This window comes from Acanthamoeba castellanii, assembly GCF_000313135.1.
Source record: "Acanthamoeba castellanii str. Neff unplaced genomic scaffold scf7180000084701, whole genome shotgun sequence".
NCBI lineage: Eukaryota > Discosea > Longamoebia > Acanthamoebidae > Acanthamoeba > Acanthamoeba castellanii.
Genome location: NW_004457545.1, coordinates 45541 through 72127, shown reverse-complemented (window position 1 = coordinate 72127; position 26587 = coordinate 45541). Strand labels below are relative to the sequence as shown.

The 26587-nt window shown below is 59.4% G+C and overlaps 11 protein-coding genes across 11 annotated transcripts; 4 read left to right on the top strand and 7 right to left on the bottom strand.

Annotated features, from left to right (window-relative positions):
* Positions 1–242: 242 nt before the first annotated feature.
* Positions 243–3512, bottom strand: ACA1_133500 (uncharacterized protein; the record flags this gene model as incomplete). Its single annotated transcript, XM_004341889.1, has 1 exon — positions 243–3512. The coding sequence occupies one exon, from the start codon at positions 3510–3512 to the stop codon at positions 243–245; it is 3270 nt and encodes a 1089-aa protein (XP_004341937.1).
* A 965-nt stretch (positions 3513–4477) lies between these two features.
* On the bottom strand, positions 4478–6682 carry ACA1_133490 (uncharacterized protein; the record flags this gene model as incomplete). Its single annotated transcript, XM_004341888.1, has 10 exons — positions 4478–4687; positions 4785–4876; positions 4963–5055; positions 5123–5235; positions 5315–5433; positions 5552–5862; positions 5961–6079; positions 6147–6306; positions 6385–6431; positions 6516–6682. The coding sequence occupies 10 exons, from the start codon at positions 6680–6682 to the stop codon at positions 4478–4480; spliced, it is 1431 nt and encodes a 476-aa protein (XP_004341936.1).
* Positions 6683–7287: 605 nt separating this feature from the next.
* ACA1_133480 (uncharacterized protein) lies at positions 7288–8273 on the bottom strand (the record flags this gene model as incomplete). The annotated part of the gene is given in 7 exon segments (XM_004341887.1): positions 7288–7391; positions 7455–7563; positions 7645–7736; positions 7820–7893; positions 7955–8052; positions 8113–8219; positions 8231–8273. The coding sequence occupies 7 exon segments, from the start codon at positions 8271–8273 to the stop codon at positions 7288–7290; spliced, it is 627 nt and encodes a 208-aa protein (XP_004341935.1).
* Positions 8274–8539: 266 nt separating this feature from the next.
* Positions 8540–10621, top strand: ACA1_133470 (actin subfamily protein; the record flags this gene model as incomplete). The annotated part of the gene is made up of 11 exons (XM_004341886.1): positions 8540–8603; positions 8653–8804; positions 8877–8923; positions 8999–9116; positions 9144–9303; positions 9402–9536; positions 9607–9755; positions 9796–9811; positions 9898–10057; positions 10141–10241; positions 10311–10621. 11 exons carry the CDS (start codon positions 8540–8542, stop codon positions 10619–10621), a joined length of 1413 nt encoding a protein of 470 aa, XP_004341934.1.
* Positions 10622–10636: 15 nt separating this feature from the next.
* Positions 10637–11496, bottom strand: ACA1_133460 (the record flags this gene model as incomplete). The annotated part of the gene is made up of 3 exons (XM_004341885.1): positions 10637–10813; positions 10928–11142; positions 11235–11496. 3 exons carry the CDS (start codon positions 11494–11496, stop codon positions 10637–10639), a joined length of 654 nt encoding a protein of 217 aa, XP_004341933.1.
* Positions 11497–11587: 91 nt separating this feature from the next.
* On the bottom strand, positions 11588–16556 carry ACA1_133450 (HECT-domain (ubiquitin-transferase) domain containing protein; the record flags this gene model as incomplete). Its single annotated transcript, XM_004341884.1, is given in 19 exon segments — positions 11588–11852; positions 11939–12057; positions 12161–12258; positions 12337–12424; positions 12515–12592; positions 12699–12815; positions 12946–13034; positions 13074–13239; positions 13354–13500; positions 13601–14336; positions 14455–14563; positions 14665–14795; positions 14894–15012; positions 15118–15240; positions 15330–15413; positions 15487–15641; positions 15661–16239; positions 16341–16411; positions 16537–16556. 19 exon segments carry the CDS (start codon positions 16554–16556, stop codon positions 11588–11590), a joined length of 3294 nt encoding a protein of 1097 aa, XP_004341932.1.
* A 1033-nt stretch (positions 16557–17589) lies between these two features.
* ACA1_133440 (zinc finger domain containing protein) lies at positions 17590–20064 on the top strand (the record flags this gene model as incomplete). The annotated part of the gene is made up of 2 exons (XM_004341883.1): positions 17590–19082; positions 19335–20064. The coding sequence occupies 2 exons, from the start codon at positions 17590–17592 to the stop codon at positions 20062–20064; spliced, it is 2223 nt and encodes a 740-aa protein (XP_004341931.1).
* A 553-nt stretch (positions 20065–20617) lies between these two features.
* Positions 20618–21870, bottom strand: ACA1_133430 (integral membrane family protein; the record flags this gene model as incomplete). Its single annotated transcript, XM_004341882.1, has 6 exons — positions 20618–20686; positions 20765–20890; positions 20984–21163; positions 21226–21316; positions 21400–21527; positions 21604–21870. 6 exons carry the CDS (start codon positions 21868–21870, stop codon positions 20618–20620), a joined length of 861 nt encoding a protein of 286 aa, XP_004341930.1.
* A 157-nt stretch (positions 21871–22027) lies between these two features.
* ACA1_133420 (uncharacterized protein) lies at positions 22028–22321 on the bottom strand (the record flags this gene model as incomplete). The annotated part of the gene is made up of 2 exons (XM_004341881.1): positions 22028–22081; positions 22151–22321. The coding sequence occupies 2 exons, from the start codon at positions 22319–22321 to the stop codon at positions 22028–22030; spliced, it is 225 nt and encodes a 74-aa protein (XP_004341929.1).
* A 128-nt stretch (positions 22322–22449) lies between these two features.
* Positions 22450–24103, top strand: ACA1_133410 (EF hand domain containing protein; the record flags this gene model as incomplete). The annotated part of the gene is made up of 8 exons (XM_004341880.1): positions 22450–22681; positions 22792–22986; positions 23055–23210; positions 23285–23368; positions 23443–23478; positions 23559–23735; positions 23814–23973; positions 24040–24103. 8 exons carry the CDS (start codon positions 22450–22452, stop codon positions 24101–24103), a joined length of 1104 nt encoding a protein of 367 aa, XP_004341928.1.
* An 800-nt stretch (positions 24104–24903) lies between these two features.
* On the top strand, positions 24904–26429 carry ACA1_133400 (uncharacterized protein; the record flags this gene model as incomplete). The annotated part of the gene is made up of 5 exons (XM_004341879.1): positions 24904–24944; positions 25013–25409; positions 25441–25911; positions 25996–26233; positions 26272–26429. The coding sequence occupies 5 exons, from the start codon at positions 24904–24906 to the stop codon at positions 26427–26429; spliced, it is 1305 nt and encodes a 434-aa protein (XP_004341927.1).
* Positions 26430–26587: the final 158 nt, after the last annotated feature.

The following is a 26587-nucleotide window of genomic DNA, read 5'->3' as shown; positions in this document are numbered from 1 at the left end:
GCCGATGCCGTAGGGCGACAAAGGAAAGGTGAGTGGTTCGGGAGCGGCGGGAATCGAACCCACGTGAGATGGTGTTTGCCGTTCCGCTTTGCCACTAAGCTACACTCCCATCAACACACCAACCGCTTGCCCCAGCAGTTCGAGTGCCCAACAACACCCCATTGCTTACGCCTTCGAAGCGTGTGTGTCGTGTGTGCGTGTGTGCTGTTCCGTTGATTAATGCCGACATCTATGTACACAGCCTACAATCGAGTGACTTCGGCGATGATGTCGGCCAGCGAGATCATGCCGATGGGTCGTCCGCCGTTGTCCTTCGGTTTGTTGGGTTCATGCTTCGCCTTCCGGTCGTGTCCCTTGTCACCCTCCTCCTCCTCCTCATCGTCGTCGTCCTCTTCGTCGGCGAGCAGCCAGATCCGGTTGACCTCCTCGCGGGCCATCTTCTCCAGGAGCTGGAGCAGGGTCGTGTCGCGCCGGCAGGTGACCAGGGGCTTCTTCTCCTTGAAGCAGGCCAGGTACTCCTTGATCGACATGTGAAGGCACCGCATCATCGCGAAGGGCTCGAAGTTCTTGAGGTCGCTCGAGCTCAGGTGCGAGATCAGCTTCCCGGCCTGCGCCGCCCGCACCACCATCTCCTCGCGCGTGATCCGCGCCGGCGCCCGCTTGCCGCGCGACCCGGATGGCTTGCGCTCCTTCGTCGTCGCCGACCCGTGGTGGGTCTTGGCCTTGGCCGGGACCGTGTCCGACGCGTCGTGGGCGTTGGCCCGCTTCGAGGCGCTCAGGCCCAGCGGATCGCTCTGGGACCGCGTGGGCTTGGTATGCGAGGACAGGGCCTGCGAGTCGGTGGTGCGCTTGGGCGAGGCCGGTCTCTGATGGTTGGTGGCGGACTGCTGGCTCGGGTGGTGGTTGGCGGTCGAAGTCGTGGTCGTCGCTGCGTTGTTGCCTGGCTCGTCCTCCGATGACGACGCGGCCGAATCGTCGCTGTCGCTCGAATTGTCGCTTTCGCTGCTGCTCTCGTCATCGTCGTCGCTCGAGCTGTCGCGCGTCGCTTCGACCATGGCCTTGGCCTCCTTCAAGCTGGGTCCCCTGGCCTTCTCCTGATCCTTCCTCCTCTTTACGCTTTCCTCCTCTTCGCCAGACGAAGAAGACGAAGATGACGAAGACTCGTCGTAGCTGTCGCTTTCGCTGCTGCTGCTCTCGTCGTCGTCGTCGACGTTGCGCTCCTTGCCCTTCTTCTCGAGCACGCCGAGCGCCGACACCTTGTAGTTGTAGATGATCTTGAAGGCGTCGATCACACTGCGGTCGGCCGAGATGGTGAAGAGGTGCTTGTTAAGATCGAGCTTCTCCTTCGAGTGGCTGTCGTTGGGCGTCGGCGGCGGCGACGGGTTCTTCTTGTGGTTGGCCACCTCGACTGTGCTGCCGCCGTCGACGCTGCCGAAGGGTACGATGAGCTTGCTCATCCGCCGCTCGCGCTTCCTGGCCCGGAAGTGGTCAAAGTTGTTGATCATCTCCTCGGTCTCGAAGTAGATGAGCTCCTTACCCAGGATCGCGTCGGCGAAGGCGCCCCAGTGCCGCACCTGCCGGTTGGCCAGCTCGCGCACGAACGGCGAGCGCGCGCGGTTGTCCTGCACCACGCGGTGGAGCCACCGGATCACCACCTTGGTGTCCAGCACGCGCACCAGGCAGCGGCTCTCGGCCGGCAGCTGGCTCTGGTCGTACACCGGCAGCACCCGGAGGCCCTTCTCGCTGCGCAGCATGCGGAACACGGCGGGCATGCGGTCGTTGGCCGCGATGCGATGGCCGCCCTGGCCGCCCGTGCCCTCGTCGTTGACCACGTGCGCACCGTTGGTGCCGTAGATGTTGACCAGCTCGCGGATCTTGTGTTGGGTGAACTCGACGCCCTGCCGTCGCACCTCGTCGATGCCGATGTCGGCCGACGGCGGCCGCGGGAACTTGAACACGGCGAAGGTGAGCAGGTCGCGCAGGTCGATCCACCCGAGCACCGTCTTGCCGCGCTGCTTCCGCTGCTTCCGCTCGCGCTCGCGGGCCAGCTCGGCCTTGCGCCACTTGCGCAGATGCCGCAGCGCACGCTCGCGCACCTCGTCCTCCTGCGTATCGCCGCCGCAGCCGCCGCCGTTCTCCGCCGCGCTGGCCTTGGCGCCCTCGGCCTTGCCATCGACCTCCTTGAGGCAGATCGGCAGCGCGTTGAGCCCGCGCTCGCTCATCACGTCCAGGGCCTCCTTCACCGTCGTCTCCTCCGTGAGATAGGCCACCTTCTTTCCGCGGCAGGGGTCATCGTCATCTTCATCGTCGTCGTCGTCTTCGCCTTCATCGTCCTCCCACAGCTCGGAGACCTTGAAGCCGGAGAAGAAGCGCTCCCACTCCTTGCGGCGGCCCTCCTTGCCCGACGAGGCGTTGAGGCCCCACCACGGCAGCCGCGCGGCGCCCTTGACCCGGTCCTCCGCGAGCCGCACCCGCCGCTCTTCGTCGATCAAGCCGGGCGCGCCGCCGACGCCGACCTGCTGGAACTGGCGCTGGAGCTCCATCAGGTCGATGCCCTCCTCCCCGCGCTCGGCGTAGTCGCACTCGCCACTGGAAGGCGACGAGGTTGGGGGTTGTTGACCGCCGCTGCCGCCGTAGGTGGTGCCCTTGACCCATGCCTGGCCTGGCGACGTGGCTGGCGGGCTGGCACTCCGCGCTGCGGCTTCGGCGCGCTTGGTGGCTCCGTGACCCAGCGCCAGGAAACTCGAGCGGTGCTTCTCTCTTTTCTTCGCCGTTTCTCCTTCGTTTTCGTTCTTTTTTTGGGCCGCGGAAGGTGGAGATGACGATGAGGCCGCTGCGGGGGAAGGGGAGCGATCCGGGGGGTTGTTGGTGGATAGGACGGCCCCCAGGCGAAGCTCGCGGTGGTGCCTCTCCCTGGCCTCGGCCCGACGCCGCTCCTTTTCGTCGTTGATCAGAAGCGGGTTGCTGCTGTTCGATTGACGATCCCCCTGCCGCCCGCGGTTGTTCGTCGCAGCTGCGCCGGCGGAATATGGAGATGAAGATGACGACGCGCTCCGCTTGATGTGAGATTTGTAGCCGGGAAGATTCATGCCGCACATGACGGTCTGAGGGATCTCCTTGATGTGGGACGATGAGGCGGTGGTCGAGTCGAGTTGCGCCTTCTTGTCGTAGGTCTTGATCATCTCGTCCTTGCGCTTCTCCCTCTCCATCTTGCGCTTCATCTCCTCCTTCCTGCTGCCGCCCTCCTTGCTCGCGTTCTTCTTCCTCATCTTCTGCAGCAGCTTCATCTTGAAGCTCTTGCTGCGACTGAAGCTCTTCCTATCCCGCTCCTCCTTCACCTCCTCCACCTCCTCCTCGCTCCTTTCCTCCTCGCTCTCCTCATCTTTCTCCTCCTCCCTCTTCGTCGCCCTCTTGTTGTCCTCCGCCGCCGCCGCCTTCTTGCTGGACTGGTGGTCGCCACCGCCGTGATGGTGGAAGGCCGGCATGCTCGACAGTCGCTTCATCGCCTCCATCTCTTCTCATGCCTTCACCTTCGCTCGCCACGTCGTTGTGTTGTCGCGAGTGTGTTCTCGCGTGGGTGGGTAGGAGAGGGAGATGTGGGTGTGGATGTGCGCATGCAAGCGCGAGCGAGAGCGAGCGATCGAGTGAAGAGCAGAAGAGCGCTCGGTCTGCGGTTCGGCCGTCCGCGGGACCTGTCAGTGTCACTGACCGTCGCTCGCGGCCAGCTTCCCGAATGGGCGGCGACCACCAAAAATAAAAGCAAAGCCTAGAGAGTAGGCCAATCAAACCGCCCGCAGACGCAGCGAGACAGCCAGGTGAAGAGTGTGGCAGGGCTGGCAAGCACATCAAACACCACGCGATCAAGGGCCTCCTAATCCGGGCACCTGCGAGCACTGAACGATCCCGCGAGCGGACGTATTCTGGCGCGTGATCAGAGGGCTCTTGGCCCACCACCTTCCTCGCCTTCGGTGCGGTCAGGCCATCACTCTCTGTCTCGAGGCTGACACACCGTTCCACAGTGCAACTGAAGATCTTCGAGGGTGTTCGGTAACCGACGGGAGGCTGTTCTTTGCAGGAGGCTAGGAGGGAGTGACCTTTACCGGATCGATCAGCCAACGCCACCCCGCTCCAACGTTGGTCAGCAATGGAAACCACACGTGACCCAGAACTGAGGACCAAGAACTCCAGTAATCAGGCCATGTCCTGTGCTTTATGGTCAATCGGGGAAACTTGCATCCCTCTGTGTGCTCACCTTTGGCACAAGGTACAATAGTTACTTCCTGCAGCGGTTGTTCCTGTGGCGGAAGCACAGGCTTTACTCCCACGCCCGCTGGGCCATGTTCGTCCGCTGCCCGAAGCAGGCCTCGACAACCGATCGGCCGAGGAGGAGCCTGGCTGCATTCGTTCGAACCCTGGAACTTTGACTTTCTATTGGTCACACGCGAGCCAACCGGTGGCGTCGCTTCGGAGCGGGCACTCATTCATTATCGGGCGTGAGGCCGCGTCTGTGCTTGTTGGTGATCTCGCGCAGCTGCATGCTCCACAGGGTCTCCTGGTGCTGCAGGTGCTCGAGGATGCGCGCGTTCCTCTCCTCCATGGCCAACAGCAGCCGGTTGTTGTCTTGCGCGATGTCCTTGTGCCCCACCGCGCTGGCAAACAGCACCGCCACCGCCACACACAGGCTCGCCTATGTGTTGTACGAAGTAATTGGCGTCAGAAAAACGACCGCGCGCGACCACACGCACTGCACGCGACCACAGGGCACATGATGGTGGGGAGGGTACCCAACGTGCTGCGATGATGAGGGAGTCGGCACTGGCCCAGGGGAAGAACTGGAGATCGTACGAACGCAACAGCCGCTCGACTAGAACATTCACTAAGACGACTAGAGCACGCAGGGGCGTTAGAAGACGCAGAGACGCATGCAAGTGGCCGGGACATACCAATGATTGATTCGCCAACGCGCAGAGCCGGTGAAGGAGAAGGACGTGAGAATAAACGTAGCGATGAGGAATGCACTGTAGAAGGCGATCGACTTCATATCGAAGAACTCGCCTGACAGTGTGAGAGAAGAAGATGAGCCAAATGAACGTGAACGTGCCGGCGTGGTACGCTTCTGTACCCAAGATCGACCGCTGGAACTCGGCGACCTTCTCAACGCTCCCGATCAGTTCGTTCTGAAGAGAAGACAGCTTTGTGTGCTGTTCGTGAATGGCCGCGATGGTGCTCTCTGATCTGTCATCATGGTACGCAGGGCACTTGCCGTGAGGAAAGCGAAACGTAGCGCGGTGCTAAGAGTTCCTGGTGTGCTTACTTGGTGGCCAGTTCGCCGATGTTGTCGACCGCGTTTTGAAAGGCCGAGGTCTGCACTTGGACCAGCTGGTGGAGGTGGTGGCTGGCCGTAGTTGAGTCGGTGATTATTTCCAGCAATTGCTGCCATCACCACAACGAGTGAGCAAGTTCCGCATGGATCCACACACACACACACACACACGCACACACGCGCGCGCGCGCACACACACACACAACTGGCGACCAGGGCAGCACATACCTGCTTGGTGTTGTCGTGCAGCTTTTGCTGTTGCTCGAAGAACTCTTGCTGTGACTCCACGAGCTGACCCTGGAATTCTTTGATGCTCTGCACCCGCTGCAGAATCGATTTCTGCTCCTCCAGCAGCATCGTCTGCGCTTCGGTGGAGTGTTGCATCTGCTCACGCACGAATGCCGACTCGCTGCTCATGTGCTTGAAGAAATCGAGACCTTGCGCGTGCATGCGTTCCTGTTGCTCGCGGAACTCGGCCTGCCGCTCCCGGATGGCCTGTTGGCCTTGGATCGTCTCCTCAACGCCGGCTTGAATGTGGCCTGCGACGCATACAATCGAGTTCTCGACCCGTGAGCAACGAATGCACGTTGGTGGAGGGGGGCGTAGACAGTGAGACCTGATAACAGCTGCAGCTCACCAAAGTGGGCTTGCATGGAGCGCAGGCCCTCAACTTGTTCGTCCTTCAGCTCGTCTATGGTCTCGCGCAGGGCCACCTGGCTGCTGGCCAGCTCACCTTGCGCCTGCACCGAGTGCGACCTGCAGAGGACAACAATGAGCAGAGTTGTTGCAGTGTGCAGGCCATCTGCAGTGATAGAATCCGTACAGCATTTGATTCATATTTGACGACAGCTGCTGCAGGTCTTCCATCGACTCGAGCGTGGCCGTTGCGGTGAAGGCCAACGCGGATATGGTCCGCTCCGTCTTCTCCTGGAAGTAGACGCTCTGCACGAAGTAGCAGATGTTCTCCGAATGCAGCAGGAACTCTGCGCAGAGGATCCCATGGGAACGCGTACGTCAATGTCCTGCCCACGAGAGCTTAAAAAACCCCCAGGTGCACGTACCGGTGTAGGCGTTGAAGGCGATGGGGTTGTTTGTGATCGGTCGGGTGCTAGAGAGCGATGACATGAATGTGTCAGACAGAGGCTCTGGGTGCGTGCGAGAGAGAAGATAAGGCAAGTGGTGTACAAGGTACCATTCGATGAGCTGCATGTCGTTGGTGCACGGGTGCACAGGCAGCCCGGAGCGTTCCATGTGGCAGTTGGCCAGTTGCATCGCAAACTTGCTGCGTTCCGCATCTGCTTCGCACTTCGTCAACCATTGAAACAGAAGGAGGACAGACAGATCATTCGTACCGTCCATGGCCTTACAGCCCTCGACAAGGTTCTCGACTGCTCGCTTCCAGCACAGGCTGTGCACCGACTGGCTCACCTCCACGTCCCTATAAATTCTCTCCAGCGCATCTAACCATTGCAGTGTCAGCTAACGAGCCAAGGGCAAATTACGTCAGTGGTGATGGGGTACTTCTGCCGTGGGTTTCTCGAGTCGCTGAAGTACGGTCGAGTTGGTAATGAGCCCCCGACGCAGGGCAGATGAGCGCAGCCACCATAGCTAACGCCATTGCTTGCAGTACTGCGTTTGTGTAGAGGCTGTGCATCTTCGGTCACTTGACGTAATCCAAAGGCGGTTAAGATTGTGGTTGTTCTACGGTGGGTGAAGTATGAATAGTGGAGAAGAGAGCCAGCTCCGCATGAAGAGGACTCTGCGGTGCCAACCCATCGCCAGCAGCATGACTCTGTCAGCCCGAGACATGAGCGTGCCAGCGCCAAGATCAAGCAGACACTTTATTGTCGACTGCACCATACTAATAAGGAGACGCGTGAGCATCAAAGGGGACGAGCACTTGAATTGACCATGAGTCGGGTGATGGTGAAGCAATTGGTGAACGTGCATCGGCCAGGATGTAACTACGCGGAGCCGATGATGGTCTGGATAGACTTGTCGATCGATGCGCGCACACCGGCGCCCGATGCCCAGCCCAGCATTGCGGCCCCAGCGCACACGGCGATGCCTGTAGGGAGTGTCATGATGGTGCGAAGCAGAAAGGCGAACACGTGGTGTTGATGTGTCGTACCAGAGATGAGGCACTTCGCGACCGAGCGCAGCCTATCTTTGTTGGGCCTGGGCTGCAGCTTCGCCTCGTCGTAGTACGCATCGTAAGTGTAGTAGCGCGTCAGGGAACACTGCGCGACAGACCGATGCCATGTGAGCGGAGGCGGCAAACACAACCACGCCAGGGCAGCGAATAAAAGAGGTGTAAGCACCAGGACGGTCGCAACAAGAGCTGGCCGGGCACCCACGCTACAGGCCACCCCCACAGGAACAAACCAGGCGAGAAGGCCCCACATGTGCTTGGCTACCATCAAGCAAGACCCACAGTGAGTAAGCAACACGCCAGACACACTCGCACGCGTGTCGGTTTGGGCGCCGAAGACAGACCTGTGATGAAGGACACCTCCTGCAGCTCTCCGTCGCGGTATTTGAGTACGGGCAACAGCTCGCTGTGCATCGCGCTGAACCGAACAGCGAGTGAGGCGCAGAAGCAAGAAGCTTGCAAGGTGAAGGGGCGAGTACATGGGGTTGTGGTTGCTGCCCTTCTTCCATCGCTCAATCCTCATGTTGTGCTCTTCAATGGCCTGCCGTATCTTCTCCTCCTTGAGGCTTTCCACTTCCTGCCCCCTGCCACAGTTAACGCAAGAGGGGACACAGAAGAAGTGAAGGGGAGGGAGAACCATCATGAATTGCATTTTGACGATGAGCCCCTGATCTTTGCGCTCGGCGTTGGGTGATCGACCAAATCGACGGACGAAGAGGGGTGCCCAAAGGTCACAGTCCGAACCTATGGCGTACCAGCGCCACGAGACCTGGCAGCAGCGGGCCAAGTCCTTTTCATTGCCCAAGCACTCCAAGATGTGCAACAGTACCTCGTCCGGCACCTGCTCCATCTTGGTGTGTGGCCTTCGCTGATTGCATTGTTGTTGGGCCTGAGTGGCTACCTCGGAATTCTTCATTGCCCCATCACTTGTGAAAGTATCCTCTTTATTACGGGGGTGTAGCTCAGATGGTAGAGCGCTCGCTTAGCATGCGAGAGGTAAAGGGATCGATACCCTTCTCCTCCAATTCTTTTTGTTTATGGCTGCTCCGAGCATTAATCGCGGCATGGACGAAGGAGAGGAAGGAGCCCCTTTGGTGCTGGACAACGGGGGCTATCGGGTGCGCCTCGGTACTTCTTCCAGCTTTTGCTGCCTGCACCAGGCACTCACGACGAATAGGCTGGGGTGGAGCCGAAGCCCCGGTCTCCACCATAGAGCCCGTGGTGGGCTACCCCTTTGCTAGCGGAGTCACGGTGGGAGTGAGAGACAAGGACCGCTACGTCGGAGATGAAGCGCGAAGCAAGCGGGACTATTTGGCCCTCCGCTTCCCAGTTTGCCTCTGTGTGCCACTTTGCTTCCGCGCACACCTTGACCTCTGCGCTCACCCGCTCTTTACACCGCAGATACGCAACAGGTCGGTGGAAGGCTGGAACTGGATGGAGGATTTATGGTGCGTCACTGTCATGGCGGGCGCACCATGGTGTCACGTAGAGCGCTCACCGGCTTGTTTCCTGTGGTGCTGCAGGCGTCATCTGCTACCTGATATGGACCCAGAGGAGCACCCGATCATGGTTGCCGACTCTTGGATTGCCCCCGACGTTGCGCGTGCGACCACGATGGCCATCCTGTTTGAAAACTACAGCGTGCCCGCTTTGTCTGTGGCCAATCAGGTCCTCCCTCCCTTCGCCAAGCCCTTCGCCCACCCACTCCCAAGTGTCTCACAGCGCACCTGCCGACAGCAAGTCCTGGCAGCCGTCAGGGCCGGCCGGCCGACGGCCTTGGTGGTGGACATCGGCAATGACGACACGCACATCATCCCGGTCGTCCAAGGTACCGCACATACTTTTTGGGGAGGCCACTGGCGGGCATGTGCTGGTGCGATGACTACAACCGTGCAAGCAGTTTCTCGCTTACCCTCTCCTCTGCAGGCGAAGTCCATGGCAATGGGGCGGTGCAGCTGCCTGGCCTGGGCGGAGCGAACCTCACCAAGTACTTGGCGACACTGCTCAAGAAGAAAGCGCCGACAACGCTCGATCTCGACAATCACGACAGCCTGGCCGCAGGTAGTCCCTCCCTTGTTTCTCTCTCACCTGGAGAAGATGTTAAACCAACACCTCCGGTCTGGTTGGTCAGACATAAAGCACGCGCTAGGCTACTGTTCGACGAATCTGGAACTCGATCGTCGGCTGGCCGCCATGCCCCAGGCCTCGCTGCCCTTCTACAATTCAATTCGCCTGAATGGGACCTACCTAGACCTTCTGCCAGGAGAGCTCCTGGCCGCGGTCCATCACTCGGTCCACCACCACTAGCATCGCCCGCCAGTACCAAGCCCCCGATGGTACGAGAGCCTCGCGACGGGATTGCGGTTGTGTGTGATGATTGACAAGCGGAGAGTTGGATTACTCGCATGGTCGCTGGCCACAGGCAGCATTGTGGAAGTGGGCAGCGAGCGATTCGAGTGCGCAGAGGCGCTCTTCCACCCACAGCCGCTGTGCGCTCTGGACAAGTACTGCTCGCCCAAGGGGATCCACTACGCCGTTGCGGACACCATCAACAGTCTCGACTCCACCGGACGAGATATTCAGTTACCTGCCTTGATCGTGGTTGTCTTGTTGTCGACATTGAACGTTTGAGTGCACTCATGTTCGTGCTCCGTGTGCGCCACAGGTCCGAGCTCAGTCGCAACATTCTGCTGATCGGCGCAACCGCCCGGCTCAGCGGCCTCTCCACCAGGCTGCAGCAGGAGGTCGACAAGCTGATCACCACAGGTACCCTTTGTCGACCAACTCAACCTGCAACACACACATTCACTAAGGTGTCGTGCGTGTTGCTTGAAGCTGGCCTGACTGTTCAGGTGTCTGTGCCTCCCAATCCGGAGCTTGCGCCGTGGATCGGAGGGTCCAAGGTCTCCAGCGCTCCGGGCATGATCGACCACTGGGTCTACAAAGAGGACTACGACGAATGCGGTGCGGATGATGAGCCCCACCCAACACCTCGTACACCACTCACTCACTCTCTGACCACCACCCACACCACCAACCACAACTGTAGGCCCGCGACTGCTCTTGGAGAGGCTGGAGACGGATGCGGCATGGTTCGCCGATGTTGCTTCGCGTTCATAGGCCGGGCCGATTACTTTGATGTGTGATGCCCCCCCCCCCTTCTAGGGAAAGAAGTGGGGCCAGAGCGCGGTGTAGGCGGTCATCTCCAGGTCGGTGAAGGTGCAGAACACCACTCGGTCAACTCGGTCCAGCACGTCGGGCGCTTCGAGCCAGCGCCTTACGGTCCCGAGAGCGATCTTGGCCGCCGGCACCATGGGGAACCCATAGAAGCCCGTGCCCTGGTGTCGCGTGCGTGTGTGTCGAATGTGTAGTGTGTGGCAAGTAAGAGTCTTCATTTGGGTACGAGCGAGCGGTGTAGTTTGTACCAGGCAGCAGAATGCGAGCGAGCGTACGTGCTGGCCATCGACGTGTCGAAGACAGCTCTCGTAGCACTGCGCGAGGAGGTGCCCCTGCGGCTGCCCGTCGTCGTCCAAGAGAGGCGCCACGGTGTGGATCACAAACTTGGCCGGCAGCCCGTGCCCCTCCGTTCGCAGCGCCTCCCCAACAGCACAGCGCTCTCCGAACCGGTTCGCTGGCAGCCGCGAGCACTCCGCCACCAGCTCTGGGCCTGGAGTCGAGTAACCACGCATGCAGTTCGTTACTACAGTGCTTGCTCTCCTCATCCATCTTTCTGACCAAGATGCTGGGGGGGGGGAATACCAGCGCGGGCATGGATGGCCTGGTCTACACCCCCGCCACCGAGCAAGGTCTCGTTGGCAGCGTTGACGATGGCGTCCACCTGCAGCGCCGAGATATCACCGCGTAACAGCTCGACCTTGGCGTTGAGGCGCGGGTTGGCACTGTACGGGGAGTCGCTCTTCACCTCTGCGAGGGACTGCACCTCGCGCTCGTTGAGCTCAATCAGCTCTCGTGGGTGGTCTTTCCTCTCCGCGTTGCGCTCTTGCTTGCTCTCTTCATCCATCTTTCTTTGCTCCCCCCCCCCATGCAGCTGCGTATTTTGCTACACTTCATTCGGTGAATGAACTACAAGACGTAGAACGTCTTCTCCTTCATCAACAGAGGCCGAAGCCACGGGCGTTGTCGATGGCGGTGGTGAGCATCTTCTCGAGCTTCTCCTTGCTCGCGTACTCGGGCAGAAGCAGGCGCGAGAAGCACGTGAACGAGGTGGGCAGCCTGTCCGTGTCCGGACCGTTGCGTTGGATGATGAAGGTGAGCTTCGAGATGCCCTTGATCGGCACGCGATCGCTGCCGGTGACGAAGGCCAGCAGGTACTTCTTCTGCTCCACCGACAGCTCGTGGACCACCTCCCAGAACGCCCTGCAGACCGTGCGAAGCTCATCAGAGGTACGCCCCGAGGATGGCACCCACGCAAGGCACGCACAAGTGCGTCACACATGGTGTACCTGATGGTGGGATGCTGCGGGTGATAGCCATCAAGGTAGACTGCGATCTTCTCGAGCTCGTTGAAGTCCAGATCGGCGCTGCCGCAGATGAGCTGCTCCAACTCCTCGCCGCGGAACAGCTGATCATGGCCCATCGCCGTGTAAGTGGACAAAGGTCGATAATGACGCAACGTGGAAGAGAGAGAGAGATGTGGTGTGTGCGGGAAGGTGAACCTGAAGCACCGGCCCACCGCAGACGGTCTCGAAGCCCAGGGCAAAGGCTTTGAACTGAGGAGCGATTGAGTCCTCGAGGAGGTACTTTACATACAAGTCAACGTACTCTGCAGGGGGGCACCACCATTAATGTCATCGATGACAGCATCGCGTGTGGTAGAAGCAGAAGGGTAATGGCGCCGTACCCTTTCGGTTGGCGTTGGTGACGGGGATGTCCTCTCCGCCGGGCTTGAGATCGTACACAACCCTCTCGCCGAACGTGTCGTGCTCCGTCTGGCCATTGGGCAAATCAGCGTCGCGCACTGTGAGCCTACGTGCGTGCATCTTGCGAACGTTGAACGTTGTTGGCGGGCGGTGACGTACCTGGAAGGTGAGGCAAAACACGTCTTCCACGTCGTCGCCGTCATAGTCGAGGAGCTGCTGTATACCCTTGGCCAGCATCTGACATGTGGTGCGCAGCGCGAGAGAAAGTGTGCGTGAGACACGAGGGTTCGTGTGGAGTTGGTGGCTTGCCAAGAGAGCGATTCTCGTGGGGTCAGCGCGGTACCGGCCGGAGCTCCTTGAGGTCGGCAAAGGTGGGTGTGTGGCCCAGCAGCTTTTTGTACACGACCACCGGCAGATGCAGGTCGAGAATGACTCCATTGTAGATGGCAAGGCCCAGAATCTGGTCCACGATGACATTGTCAGGCAATTCGTGTGTGTGTGTGTGTGTGTGTGTGTGTGTGTGTGTGTGTGTGTGTGTGTGCGGTGGCGTGTGTGCGGTGAGTACGGTGTCACTTCGTGTGCATGCGTACCATGCCGATAAGTTGGTACTGTTTCTCGGTTTCCAACGAGAAGGGATTGAACCAGACACGCCGCGTCTCCTCATCGTACGAAAACATGCCTGGACGCCAGCGCCACCCGAGGGTAAGTGCACACACACTTGGGCGGAGCTGAGAGGAAATGACGGTCTCACCGAACTTGGGGTCGAAAATCTCCTCGACGATGAGCTGGAAGAATTCCTTCTGCACGCCGCCCTGGTCGATGCCCTCTTCGCCCACAAACTTGACCTTGAGCGGCTTCTTCAGATCCCTCAATTTGGCCGAGACCTGGTACGACGGTTCAACAGCACGGTGGCGGCGGCGGTGGTGGTCAACACACAGTTTCGTCGATGGTATTTAGAGAGTGAGCGAACACGACGACAATAACAGTGAGGGGCGCACCTGAGCGAGCGTGTCGGCGATGAGCTCCTGCCGCCGGATCTCAAGAATCAGGTGCGGCACTGCCGTGCGCTGTATGCTGGCGGGGATGAACAGCGGCAGCGACTGCTCCTTCAGCATTCCGAGGAAGGACAGCTTCGCAATTGCGTCCTGGTACGCCACGAAAGAAAAGAAGAAGAAAAAGACAGCAGACTCAGCGAGAGAGACGGCACAAAGGCAAGAGAACTGGGAGCGTAGGGAGTGGCTTTACCTCGACTTCGTAGCTCATCTGCATGGCGGCGTCGATGTGCATGATACGGGCCTTGGTGGTGGGATCAAGCAGGAAGGGGTAGTCGCAGAAGAAGAACTCTGTCTTGGTGAGCTGAGCGTCCGTATTGTCGAGGAAGCTACGCGCCCTCCGCTTCTCCTTTCGCTTCCTGCGCCTCTTAGCCTCCTGGTCGGTCTCCTCAGCCTCCTCGCCTTCCGTCACCGCCGCGTCGCTTTCGTGATCGCTCGGCTGCTCGTCCCTTCTCCGCTCATTTCCTTCTTCACTTTCGCTTTCGTTTTCATTCTTCTCGCGCTCGTATTCGCTCTGATCCTCTCCCACCTTTTCCTTGCCCTTCTCCTCTCGCGCGGCCCTACGTTGATGGCTGGTGTTTGACAGCGCCTCCTCCTCAGCGAAGCTGCGCACGCGGGCCTTGCTGCCCCGCTCCTCGTTGCTCTGCACTTCGTCTACGTGCACCTCGACCCGTCGCCCATGCTCTTCGTCGGGCATGGCATGGTTGCGGAAGGCGTCGGTCGTCGCACGGGTCTCGGCCGGCGAGGAGTCGGACTGGGAGTCCTCGGACACCCAGGTAGCGTACTCGGGCGCTCGCTCGTCCACGGCCTCGTCGTCGGCCACCATTTCCTTCCTCCCCTCGGGCGTGCTGCCTTCGGCCGGCCTGCTGGGCGCGCTTTCGATGTCGTTGAAGAGGTCCTTCTTCCGCTCCTCCAGAACGTCAGCGTGTCTGGCCATGGTTCCGTGAGTGTGCCATTAGTTTGCGCATGCCATGCGTGTACGTGCGTGCGTGTGCGGTGGTGCGTGTGCGGTGGTGCGTGTGCGTGTCGTGCGGGAATTATTCGAACCTGAGCTGCATCCACTTGCGGTAATCGTCCTTGATGTTGACCTTCTCGCACACAGCGTCGTTGTAGAAGCTCGTGTACGACACTCGCCCTGTGCTTTGGTTGGCTTCATCTAGTGATGCCCGACAAGTGCAGGAAAAAAAGGGACGCGTTAGGCCTGGTGGCAGCGATGGTCAAGTGCTGCCGGTGCGTGCGTGCGTGGAGCTGACATACAGAGAAAGCGGAGTAGGGTGATGCCGTGGTGGAGCACGCTGTCGTGAACTCGCGTGTGCTGCTGGTGCATGTGCGCATTGATGAACGAATGCAGGATGTCGATCAACTCGGCGAACTTCTTCTCGGAGTACCTGTAGCCGGCGGTGAAAGTGGTAGAAAGAGTGGTCAGGAGAGAGTCAGGTGGTCTCGGAGCGCACCCCTTAAGGGACAGGCAGCGAGGAGCACGTACAGTGTGAACCACCGGGTGAGGGTGCGCTGCAGATGGGGAGGAAGTCCAACGATGGTCTGCGCGAGTTTTCGCAGAGGCGAAATTCCTCCGTACGATTCGCCGTGCAGCACCAGCGGGTTCTGATGCACGCAGACGTGGAGAGATGAGCGGCCCAGCTCAAACAGACCAAAGGACAAAGAAAGAGAGGGGGAGGGGGAACGGGAGGGGAGCAAGGCAATACGCACCTCGAGGAGGATCATGACCTGGCGCAGGTCCTTTGGGCAAGCGATGGATTGCTTCCTGAGCGCGAGCCGGGAGACCACCAGCTCGGTGGCGTTCTCGAGCGTGTGGAGGATGGGCGCACGCTCCTGTAGCGCGACACAATACAAAAACGTTTTGAGTACTTCTCGCTCGTGTCAACTAAACAATGTGTCGCCGGAGAGGAGGAGGCGCGAACCAGTGCAATGATGAGCCGATAGGCCTCGGCAGCCGCCTCCAGGTCGACGACGCTGATATCCTCGTCGTCAGTCAACTCCAACTTCTGTGGTGTGGAGGAAAGCAAGCGATGAGTGGCGTGCGGTACAGGCTACAGACATGAAGTGTGCCTCGTGTACCTTGAGGAAGCTGTTATTGAGCACATAGGAGTCGCTGAACCCGTCTCTGATGATCTCCTTGAGCTTACCGATGTCCCCTTCTTTGGCCGCCTCCACCAACTGCTTGATGAGCTCCAGGCTGAGGCTGGTCACCACGATCTCGTCCTCGTGCGCCCCTGCTGCACAGCGACCAACAGGTGGTCCAGTTAGTGCGTCGTAAGAACACGCCATGCGAAGGCCCGGGGAGAGGCGAGCCTTGGTTCTTTTTGGGGGACCACGAGTGAATGATGAAGGTGTTGCCCTCCTCGGGCGTCACGACATTGGAGAAGAGGGCCGAGAAGGGCGTGGACTTGGACACCACCGAGAAGAGGAACTGAGTGGGCTTGACCGGCGAGAGGGACGAGGAGAAGGCAAAGGGAGAGGTCATCGACGCGGGCGACGACGTGGAAGAGGTCGATGTGGTCGACGTTGCCGACGATGAAGAGAAGCGTGATGACAACGGCGGGGACGTGGTTGACGATGCGCCTTGCGCGGGTTTTGCTGGCGATGAAGGGGATGAGGGCGACGAAGGTGAGGCGGAGACGGCGGGCAGTTCCTTGGACGGCAGAGAGAAGGGCAGGCCGAGGTTGACATTCTTGAGCGCCGAGGGAGGAAACAGGCGCTTGGCGACCGATGGCTGGCCTTCCTCTTCGCCCACGCACAGGTAGCGACGCGGGCGCGCCGCCAGCTGCACGCTCCACACCTTGGCCTGCTCCGGCGTCAGTCGCACTCCGCCTGTGTGTGTGTGTGTGTGTTGTCGCGATCCAGTGAGAAGCAAAAGAACGAAGAGCGTCTCGGAAGGAAAGAACGAAATGAGTGGGAAAGGCGGTCAGCACCTTTGCAGGACACGCAGAACTTGTTGGTGCACTCGGGGTTGCCACAGCCTTGCGTGAGTTGCAGGAAGTACCTGGTGCGTGGCCCACGCACATGGATCGAGTGAGCAAGACCGCGGGACGCGCGAGAAAAAAATAGCTCACTGGAGTCCGTCACGTTGAAGGAGGGGAGAGGGAAAGAGGGCGAGGTGGGGCTCACCGGCGGGCAAGGGCCTCCATTTTGCTTTAGTGGCCTGCAGCTCCTGTTTTGCTGGTGAGTGAATGGTGAGTGCAGGCATGGCACTGCCTTGCTTCTCCTTCCCCTTTGCCTCGCTCGGCAACCCAGAAGGCGACGAGGACGCCCCATTCTCAAACATCACTTCCATCTTTCGTGCACTAGAGAAATTAAAAATAAAACGAAAACAAATAGCTCGAGGCAAGGAAATGATGTTTCTAAGAGGTTTCCTTGTGCAGAAGTTTCGAATGAAATAGTTTCAAATTCAAAAAAACTAAAGATGGGAGTCGCAACTGTTCGCGCCAAGAACACAGGTTGTCCAGTACTCACTTCCTGAAACAGCAGACCTAGCAACCGACGACCCAAACATGTGCACGCCATCGAAATTCTGTGGAAAGACAGCCACGAATGAAGAATCGTACCTCGGCATGTTTTTGATTTCCCATTCAGAGAGCCAATTCCGCGTGCTGTTGGGGGGATATGGTCCTTGTCGTGGGGGCACGCGGTGGCGTTTAGGCCACGAGAGGAAATACGGCAAGAGGAGAAGAAGGAAGTAAAAACACAACAAAAAGGGACCAGAACAGGAGTGGGCGGCGTCTGTTGGCGATAAAGAAGAGCAAGAACAAAAGGGAAGGAAGATCTATAGGGAGAGGAGAGATCGGTTGGAGTAGAGCGGCAAAAGCGCGAACAGGTTTCGGGACATCCCACCCGGTCTGCGGCGTACGACCGACGAACGACAGCTCGGGCCGACCACCTGCGACCCGCACCCGTTCATCGGGTTGATCGATTCTTATATTATTCGAGCTCCCGCAGGTCAGCTAGCTTGCGTGACCACTGTCACCACTACTGCTCCACCAACTCGACCTTTATCCCCGCAGCACCACATTCGCAACTACTTCTTATCCAACTCCATCTTCATCTTCGTCATCATCCAAACAGCAGGCTTCCATCGGCAGCGCCTTCTTCGATCTCGAGCTGGAAACGAGGGAGGAGTTTCGACTACCTTCCCCTTTCCATCTGCACCATCGCGATCGAGACATGTCTCTGCTCGGTCCTAGCTACCAGCAACAGCAGCAGCAGGACTATTACAACCAGCAGCAGCTGCAACAGGAGCAGGACTGGAGGAGCTCGTCGAGCCAACGCATCGCGACGCGCGTTAATTCGCGCCCCCCGCCTCCTCTCACCCTCTCGCGAGGCAACAGCGCCCCCGATCTGCCCACCCGAACGGCACCGAATGGCAAATTCATCAATCACCCAGGCCCTCTCCCGCCCATGGGCATACCGATGGGCAGCGGCTCTTCATCGTACGAGGGCAAATCGTTCCTAGAATCTTCGCTCGATTTCAACTACCTCAATGCCTCCCTCTCCAACATGAGCCTCTCGCAAGGCAACAGCCCCACCACCCTCACGCTCGACATGAACAATCACAAGCAGCCGCTCCACGACGCCCTGTCGATGTCCGGCCTGGGGGCTGACGGCCGAACGCCCATCGAGGACATCTTCTCTACATCTCCGACGACCAAGCGCATGGCGAACGCGCTGGCGCTTGCCGCCCAACAGCAGCAGCACCATCAACCCCAGCAGCATTCGGGCAGCTGGGGTCCCGGTCCCTCTGGCAAGAAGATCGGCAGCCCCCTCGGAGGGGGAGCAGGTAGCCCCGGCTCGGCCGCGGCTGCGGCAGCAGCGGCAGCCGCCGCCGCCGCTGCGAAGAGGTCGACGCTCGACATCGAGAAGGAGATTGGCGGCCAGAACCTCTACAAGACCGAGCTCTGCCGATCGTTCGTCGAGACAGGCGCCTGCCGATACGGCTCCAAGTGCCAGTTCGCCCACGGTCGGAAGGAGCTGAGGCCCGTCCTTCGGCATCCCAAGTACAAGACCGAGATCTGCAAGACCTTCCACACTATCGGTACCTGCCCCTACGGTACGCGGTGCCGCTTCATCCACAAGAGGCCCGGGGACTCCGACATCATCGACAACAGCGTCATCCTGCCCGTACCGCCGGGAGGCGGCCAGGGCACCAACGGCCTGAGCTCCTCGGCCTCGGTCGGACTGGGACCCGGCGGCGTCTCCAATCCCGAGTGGGCCATCTGGAAGGACAACCTCGATGGCGGCCTCGGCGGCGGCAGCAGCTCGCTCGCGGACAGCCTCGCGCCGCAGCAGCAGCACCTCCTCACGATGAACGGGCTCAATGGGATGAACGGCGGCATCAGCCTGATGAATGCCTTCCCGGGCAACGGCCTCTCGTCGTCGCACGACCGCATTCTGCTCGCCCAGCACGCCGTCAACGCGCTGCACGAGAGCATGCCCCACGGCGAGTTCGGTCAGCATCAGCGAAGCGCGATATCGGCCATCGACAGGAGGAGGTCGCACGAGGGCAAGAAGAAGGGCGGCAGCCAGGGAAGCGGCAGCGGTGGCAGTGGCAGCAGTGGCGGCAAGAACGACAAGAAGAAGTCCAAGTCTACTCGCTCGCGCACGAAGAGCTCTCCTTCCGGCAGGAAGAAGAATCATCGTCGTAGGAGGAGCACTGGTATGTATCCAGCCACTCATCCACCTTCGCCTCTTGCTCCATCGCTCTTCTTCTGTCACGCTCTCTCCCCACTTCGCCTTCCACAGCTCGTGTCTACCACAGACCCAAATTGAGCTCCCCAGTCCGATATTTCCACTCCTTTTCTACTGTTTCGCTTCACACCCCTCCGTTGCTCTATGCGACCTCACCTATTTCACGCCGGCTGTGCTGTGACGTCATAGGGGCCGACGACGAGGAGGACCTCGTGGGTGCGGAGGCCGTTGGGCGCGGGCACGAGAACGACTACGACGGAGACGTTGGCGGCGCATCGGTTGACGCCAGCCTCTCGCTCGAGATCCCGGCCATCGTCGACGCCGGCTCCGACACGGACGGTGACGACGACGGGGTTGACATGCCCCTGCCCGTCGCGGCCGCGTTACCCACGCCAGTCCCGGTCACGTCCCACCGCCACAGGCCGAGGACTCTCAGCGCCAAGGAGAGACTGCCCATCTTCCAAGTTTTGTGTACAGACGACGAGGAGACGATCGACGGAGCCGACTCGGCGACGCTCACTCAGAAGGTCATCTCCTCCTCGAGCTAAAGGAGGAGCAGCATCACCACCACTACCACCTCCTCCCTCTCCTCTACCACCTCAGCATCACCACTTCTCCTCTCTCCTCCCACCGATAACTAAATCAAAAACGGCTACCACCGACGACAGCGAAGACGGAGCGACGCAGCCTCACAACAAGCGAACCGGCTCAGCTCTTCTCCTCCTCGTCATCGTCTTCTTCGGCGCCTCTGTACCCTTAACACCACCTCTACCCCCTCCTCTCTCCTCCCAACACATTACGAGACCGTTTTGCTGTATTTATTTTTTTTCGATTCCTCGGGCCGCCCCCGCCCACCGACGACGACGACGTCTCTCTTCAGCACCATCTCCTCTCCACACCTTTCCTTCTCACTACTACGACCGTCGGCGGGACGCGAAGGCGCAAGCGAGCTGAGACGGAGACGGAGACCGACGAGCCGCTGTTGCCATCGACACGGTCGGGCGACAACGCACGGTTCAAGTTCCCTCGACGAACCAACGTCGATCTGTACAACTCAACTACGACGCTCGATGACCGGCCAGCGGAGAGACCACCACGGCGGCGGAGAGGATACGAAAGCGACCGAGCGGGAGGGAGAGCGAGAGGGTGAGATCTGCCCTCTCCTCTTCCTCTTCCTCCTTCTCCACCACTCCTCTCCTCCGCCACTTCTCTGCTCGCTTCAACTCGCCGCCAACCACTCCTTTATTTAATATTTATTTATAATTTAAGTTTGTTTAATTGCGGAGCGAACACATCGGCCACCGACGACCAGACGGCAGCACATCGGCACGACTGTCCCCGTCGGCACGCTCTTGTTTCGCTTCCATCACAACACACACACAACCCCCCATGTCACATCTTACACGTGTGAATCCTATTTATTTATTGCCAATAAATTATTTCTATTTATTTAAAATATTATCCGCTTTTCTCCCTCGTCTGGACGATCAAGGCGAGGCGATGAAGCTCAGGCCATCACGGCGTAGGTCACCGCAGCGGTGAGCGGGGCTGTCAGCAGCGCCGACACGAAGTTGACCTGCGCCAACGGCGTGCGCGTGTGCGGTGAGGCGTGCGGCGTAAGATCAACGAAGAAGAAATGGTGCGATGAAGGTACCTGGCCGTTGGTGAGGAGGTCGGCGCCGGTGAGATGCTTGACTGTGGGTCCGGGCTGGGAGACCACCTTTTGCTGTCGAGAGCAGAACCCCGAGTACTGCAGCGTCGCTCCGAGCAGCGAGTCCAGCTGGTGGTTCGGTTGGTGAGCGCCCGCTCGACGACGCCAACGAATGAAGCACGCAATGGCCCCCGAGGAGGTGGAGGAGCAAAGGCGCGGTACCAGCGAGCCGACGAAGCCAGCGAAGCCGCCGACGAGGATGACGGGCCACTGGGGGGCGGACGTGGGCTCAACGCAGAAGAGGGCGCTGGAGATGAAGAACACCAGGCCAAGGAACAGACCTCCGCCAAGCGAGGCCGCAGTGCCGAGTGGCGACAGCGCACCGTTCGTTCCCTTGGGTACCTGCAATCATGGAGTGTTGATGTAAGTGGCGATGAAAAAGCAACACACCAGCGCGTGCGTACCTGCTTGAAGGTGGTGATGAGGACAGGACTACCTTTGGCCAGCACACCGAGCTCGCTGGCCCAGGTGTCGCCATTGCAGCATGCGTAGTGCCTGTGTGGCGTGTTGGGGGTAGGGAGCCAGGCAGTATGAGCCTCGGGCGAACAAGAAGAAGAAGAATAGAGGTGAGGCCATACCCCAAGAAGGCGGCGAGGATAAGGCTGGGCACGGGCTGGGCACCGAAGTCAAGGAAGTAGCGATCGCCCACACCCACCGCTTGCAGCCACACGACACACAGCAGCGTGCCAAGCAGAGCGTTTGCCACCTGCAACCGCCACACACGCGGTGCAGTCTTACTATTATTCTTCAATTAAAAATCAAGTCGATGGAGGCCAAGGTACCACTTGCAGCCAGTCGCGTTGTCCGCCCTCCTTGAAGTCGGCTTCGATCTTTCGCTTCTTGTGGGGGCTGAGCTTGGTGAGGAAGGATGAAGAGATGAAGAAGAGAATGAGCACCGCCGCGAATCGGTAGCCGGCGAGGCACGTCAGTAGGCCCACCACGAATGCCGCCAACCCGCCCGAGGCATCCAGTGATCGTTTTCGGTAGCCCGCGTATGAAAACGCCACACTGAACGCCACCGACACCATCGCATGCCCCAACCACTCCATGCTTGTTGCGTCCGTTCAGAATAAAATAAATAGATATGAAAAATACAAATCAAACCTTGGGGCAAATAAAGGAGGTTTGAAGATGATGGAAGAAGATTTAGTCTAAAGGAAACTGAAGAAATTATCCTACACCTTCTATCCGTCGGCAGGGGCATCATCAGTGGTGCTCATCTTCTCCCTCGTGGGTAATCTCGTAGGGGCGGTGAGACGTCTGAACGGGGGGGGGGCAGAATTGAGTCAATAGCGCGGAAGAGTGACAGGGATGAGGGCAGGGACATACGAAGAGGTGGCGCCAGTCGTGCTTCAATCTCCAGAAGACCCAGAACCACATCGTGGTGCCGATGAAGAGGGCAGCGTTCTTGTGCACGCGGTTCACCGGAGGCGGGTGGAAGCCACCATAAGGCAGCTTGACGTCGAGGCCCTTGTAGGGTGCGTGGTGATCACCTCCCATGTTCTCTTTTCAATTGATTTCGCCAACAATCAGTTCGGCAGAGTTTCGTCAACTGTTTCCGAAACAGCTTTGCTTGCTCACTAAACAAATTATAAATAAAACCAAAACGCGCAAATCAAGAGCCTCGAATGGAAGCTGTGGTGCCAAGTGAGGCCTCGGCGGCTGATACGCTGCTTGATAAGCTGCAGTGGCGATGGGTGCTGCTTGGCGGTGCAGTCGCCTTTTTTGGGGCGGCAGTCGCGCGCAAGAAGCTGCGACAGCGCCAGAAGAAGCAGCGCACCAATCAGACGGTGCATCGTGGCATCATATGCGGCGACTGTGGCGACATCATCCGGGGCATTCGCTACATGTGCGCCAATTGTACTGCCACCCTCGAATTTCTGCAGATTTATTTTATCCCTTTAATTTGGCGCTTTAGTGCGCGAGTATGCTCGCATGCTCATTGGTACGGTCGTTTCTCTACGTGGAAGGTGCCGACTTTGATTTGTGCGAGACATGCGAGGCGAAGGAGAGCCACTACAAGACGCACGTCTTTTTGAAGATCAGGATCCCCATACCGGCCCTGGCCATCCCGCCAGGCGCTCTTCTGCCCGTCCTCTATCCGGGCGGGGCCATTGGCGAGATCTCGCACGCCGAAGTGAAGGAGCTCAAGCGAAAGACTCACTGTACGATGAAACCTCAATCGCCTCTGTTTGCCTATCACCTCAGTACTGATCTCCCTTGGGTGACACAGTTGACGAAGTGGAGCTGGAGGCGCTGTTCGAGCAGTTCAAGGCTCTGGCCACCTCCAAGAACGGAATCGACAAGGACACCTTCGAGCGATGTCTGGGTCCTTTGGGCGTGGAGACCAATCTCATCACCGATCGGATATTCAAGTTCTTTGATCAAGGTGCAGCTTGACTCGTCTTCCTTTCATGCGTGCGCTGACCAACGCGACGCTCATTATGCGCTCGCACTCGACAGATGGAAATGGAACGATCGACTTCTCGGAGCTGGTGTGTGGCTTGTCGGTGCTGTGCAAGGGAACACCAGAAGAGAAGATCAAATGTATGAACGCTCCCTTGATCGCATCCCCTCTTATTCGGCGAGTCCTCCCTTACTGACCCTACGCTTGGCCACAGATGCCTTCAAGGGATACGACTTGGATGGCGACGGCTGTACGCGCTTCGTCTCCTATTTCATTGCATTCTCTCCAGCCATCGGTCTGCTAAGCACGATCCGCTCTTCCCTCCACCAGACATTGACAAGGAGGAGCTGTACAAAATGTTCAAGGCCTACTTCTACCTGTCCATGGAGGCCGTGCGAGAAGCCGTCAAGGTCATCGAAGAGGAGCTCATCCTCAACTACAACGACAACAACACGAACCCCGTGTCGTCGGCCTTTGTCGGCCTGCCTGACGCGGAAACACAAGAGGGTAAGGGACGCACTCGCGCGGTGTGATTGACGATATATAGACCGCACTTGTGCTGACACTCCGCTCTCCGGCGTATAGACTCGATCACAAAGCAGCCCGAGGATGCGCCGCTGAACAACGAGGATCTATCGCCCATCATGGACTCCATGTACCAGGTCGCCATCGAGGAGATGGTGGAGAAGGCCTTCTCCGCCGCTGATGTAAATAACGACGGCAAGATCACCTACGAGGAATTCAGGTATCTGCGATCCACCCACACCCACAGCGAGCTCGCATTACTCACTCCCGTGGATGGGGAATGCAGGGCTTGGGCGCTGCAGGACCCTACCATGATCTCTTGGCTGGAGGCCCTCGGGTCCGTCTTCTAGAGTAACCGAACTCGAGGTAAGAGGCCAATATTTAATGTGGTGACTGATGCACAGAACAACAATGAATACACCAATTCACTCTACATCTCCTATATACTTCATATACTTGGACATTTCACACTTTTGCCTCCTCAATATTTCCTCTCCATTGAATTCAGCTCCCTGTAGCGTCTCTATTTTCCACGAATTTACACCTCACCTGTTGCATGTGCAACAAACCAGAGGGGAACACGGACAGATTTCATGCCGTGCAACGATGGCCCTTCAATCACTTTACACCCCCGCCCCTCGTCGCTGATCGGGGGGTTGAGATCGTGGCAATCGCGAGCTCGGTCTAGTTTGATTACAGCCCGCCGGAGAAGCCGGTCAAATCTGACCGCGCATCACTGGGCACGCACCACACCACATGCGCGAAGGGGCACTCTCTCGGTGGCGGCGCTGGGCGAATTCCCAGGCAGTTGACGGTGGTGCCTTTCAAATTGAAGTCGCTCGGCACTTGCCAGCCCACCTACAAAAGGCATCCGTGCACTGGCCAAGTCATTAACTCAACGCAGCGCAACACCAGCACGAACACGCTCTTGCAATCTCCATTCATTCCTACAACCACCACCACAACTAATATGAACGACCACCACCGCAAGCCCCGTCAGTTTCCGACCAGTGTCGGGCTGCTGACTTTCGTGCTGCTGATCTTGCTCGCACACGCCTCCCCGACGCGAGCCGGCAGCGACGGCGAGGACCAAGGCTGGTGGCACAACTCGAAGAGCCCCAAGTCCTCCCCGTCCTCTTCCCCGTCGTGCATGACCAAGCAATCCGAGTCGCCCTCTCCGCCGATGTCGACGTGCCCGCCTAAGAAGTCCGAATCGCCCTCCCCGGTACCGTCTGAGTCGGCATCTCCATCGCCCTCAGAATCGGCCTCGCCTGTGCCGTCGCCGTCCGAGTCGGCATCTCCATCGCCCTCGGCGTCGGCCTCACCGATGCCCTCCGAGTCGGCCTCTCCCTCAGCGTCGCCCTCTCCCCCGGAGTCAGCTTCGCCTTCGCCTTCGCCTTCGGCCTCGGCTCCGGCGTCGCCTTCCGCCTCACCGTCAGCGTCTTCCCCGGCCAAGCCCTCGCACTCGCCCACGCCCACGATGATGTGCCCGCCCAAGCCCTCGCGGTCGCCCTCGCCGAAGCTCACCACCAAGTGCCCGCCCAAGCACTGCACCTGCGAGTGTGCCTGCCCTTCGGCCTCGCCCTCGAGCTCGCCCAAGAAGTGTGGATGCCCGTCTTCCGCTCCCGAGGCTTCGCCGTCGCCTTCGACCTCGTCGTGCCCGCCGAACAACGCTCGTCTCGGCCAGGCCGCCGACTTCAGCGCCTTCGTACTGGGCAACTCGTCGGCTGTCGGTCCCTCGCTCGACATGGTCAACGGCGACTTCGAATCGGCGGCGGCCGTGCGCGGCGGACTGCGCCTGCGAAGCTTCGGCGTCAACCAGGCGGTCTCCGGATCCGCATGCACCGACGGAGAGAGCCAGCGCTTCACGCTGATCGCGGAGGGCGGCACCATTGACTACTCCAACGGGCAGCTCTTCTGCGGCAACCTGTTGGCTTCGGCCGACGCCGAGATTCTCAGCGCCCCGTCGTTTGGCGGCGGCAGCGTCAAGGTGGGCGACGTGACCGAGCTGAGCGGGATCGACTTCGAGGAGGCCGGCCGGGAGCTGCTCGACGAAAGCGAGACCCTCTGCAGCGCTGTTGAGGACGGCGAAGCCACCGATGCCGAGGTCGATTCTTCGGGCGGCATCACCCTCACCGCCACAGGCGCAACTGTCGAGGTTCGTCTTCTTCCGCACCAACGCATCAACCAACGCACCAACGCGCAGTGTTTTGCTAACAGTTGGCGTTTCTTCAACAAACAGATGTTCAGTGTGAGGGCCAGAGATCTGTCAGCGGCCACCGGCGTCCGGTTTGTGGGATTCGAGGGCCAGAGCATCAACGAGGTAATCATCAACGTGATGCGCGAGGCCGACGATAGCGAAGCGTCGCTGGTGCTCTCCAACTTCGCCGTGGACCTGGGCTCGGTGCCGGTCCGCTCCGTGCTCTGGAACATCTGCGGCGGCACCGACCTGGTGGTCATCCAAGCCGTCGGCCTGCCTGGTATGCGCATTCCTCCTTCCTTTTCCGCCAGAAGGCAGAACGGCTCACCTTCGTGCTCTATCGTCCCACCATGGCAGGCGCACTCTTGGCTGCGGGCGCGGATGTGACTCTGCAGAACGGGCAGGTGACGGGCCAGGTCGTGGCGAGGACGATGCGCGGCTCCGGCGGCGGTCAGATCATCAATCCTGCGTGCTAAGCCTGCCTTTGCGCATTGCCTGCCGCCCCCAGCAGCTTCGCCGCCATTGCGGCAACCACTCACCACCCATACTATTTTGTCTCTTATATTCGATTATCGTTTTCATTTTCGTGATGCCTCAACAAGCACCTTCAACAATACATTCACTTGTTACATCA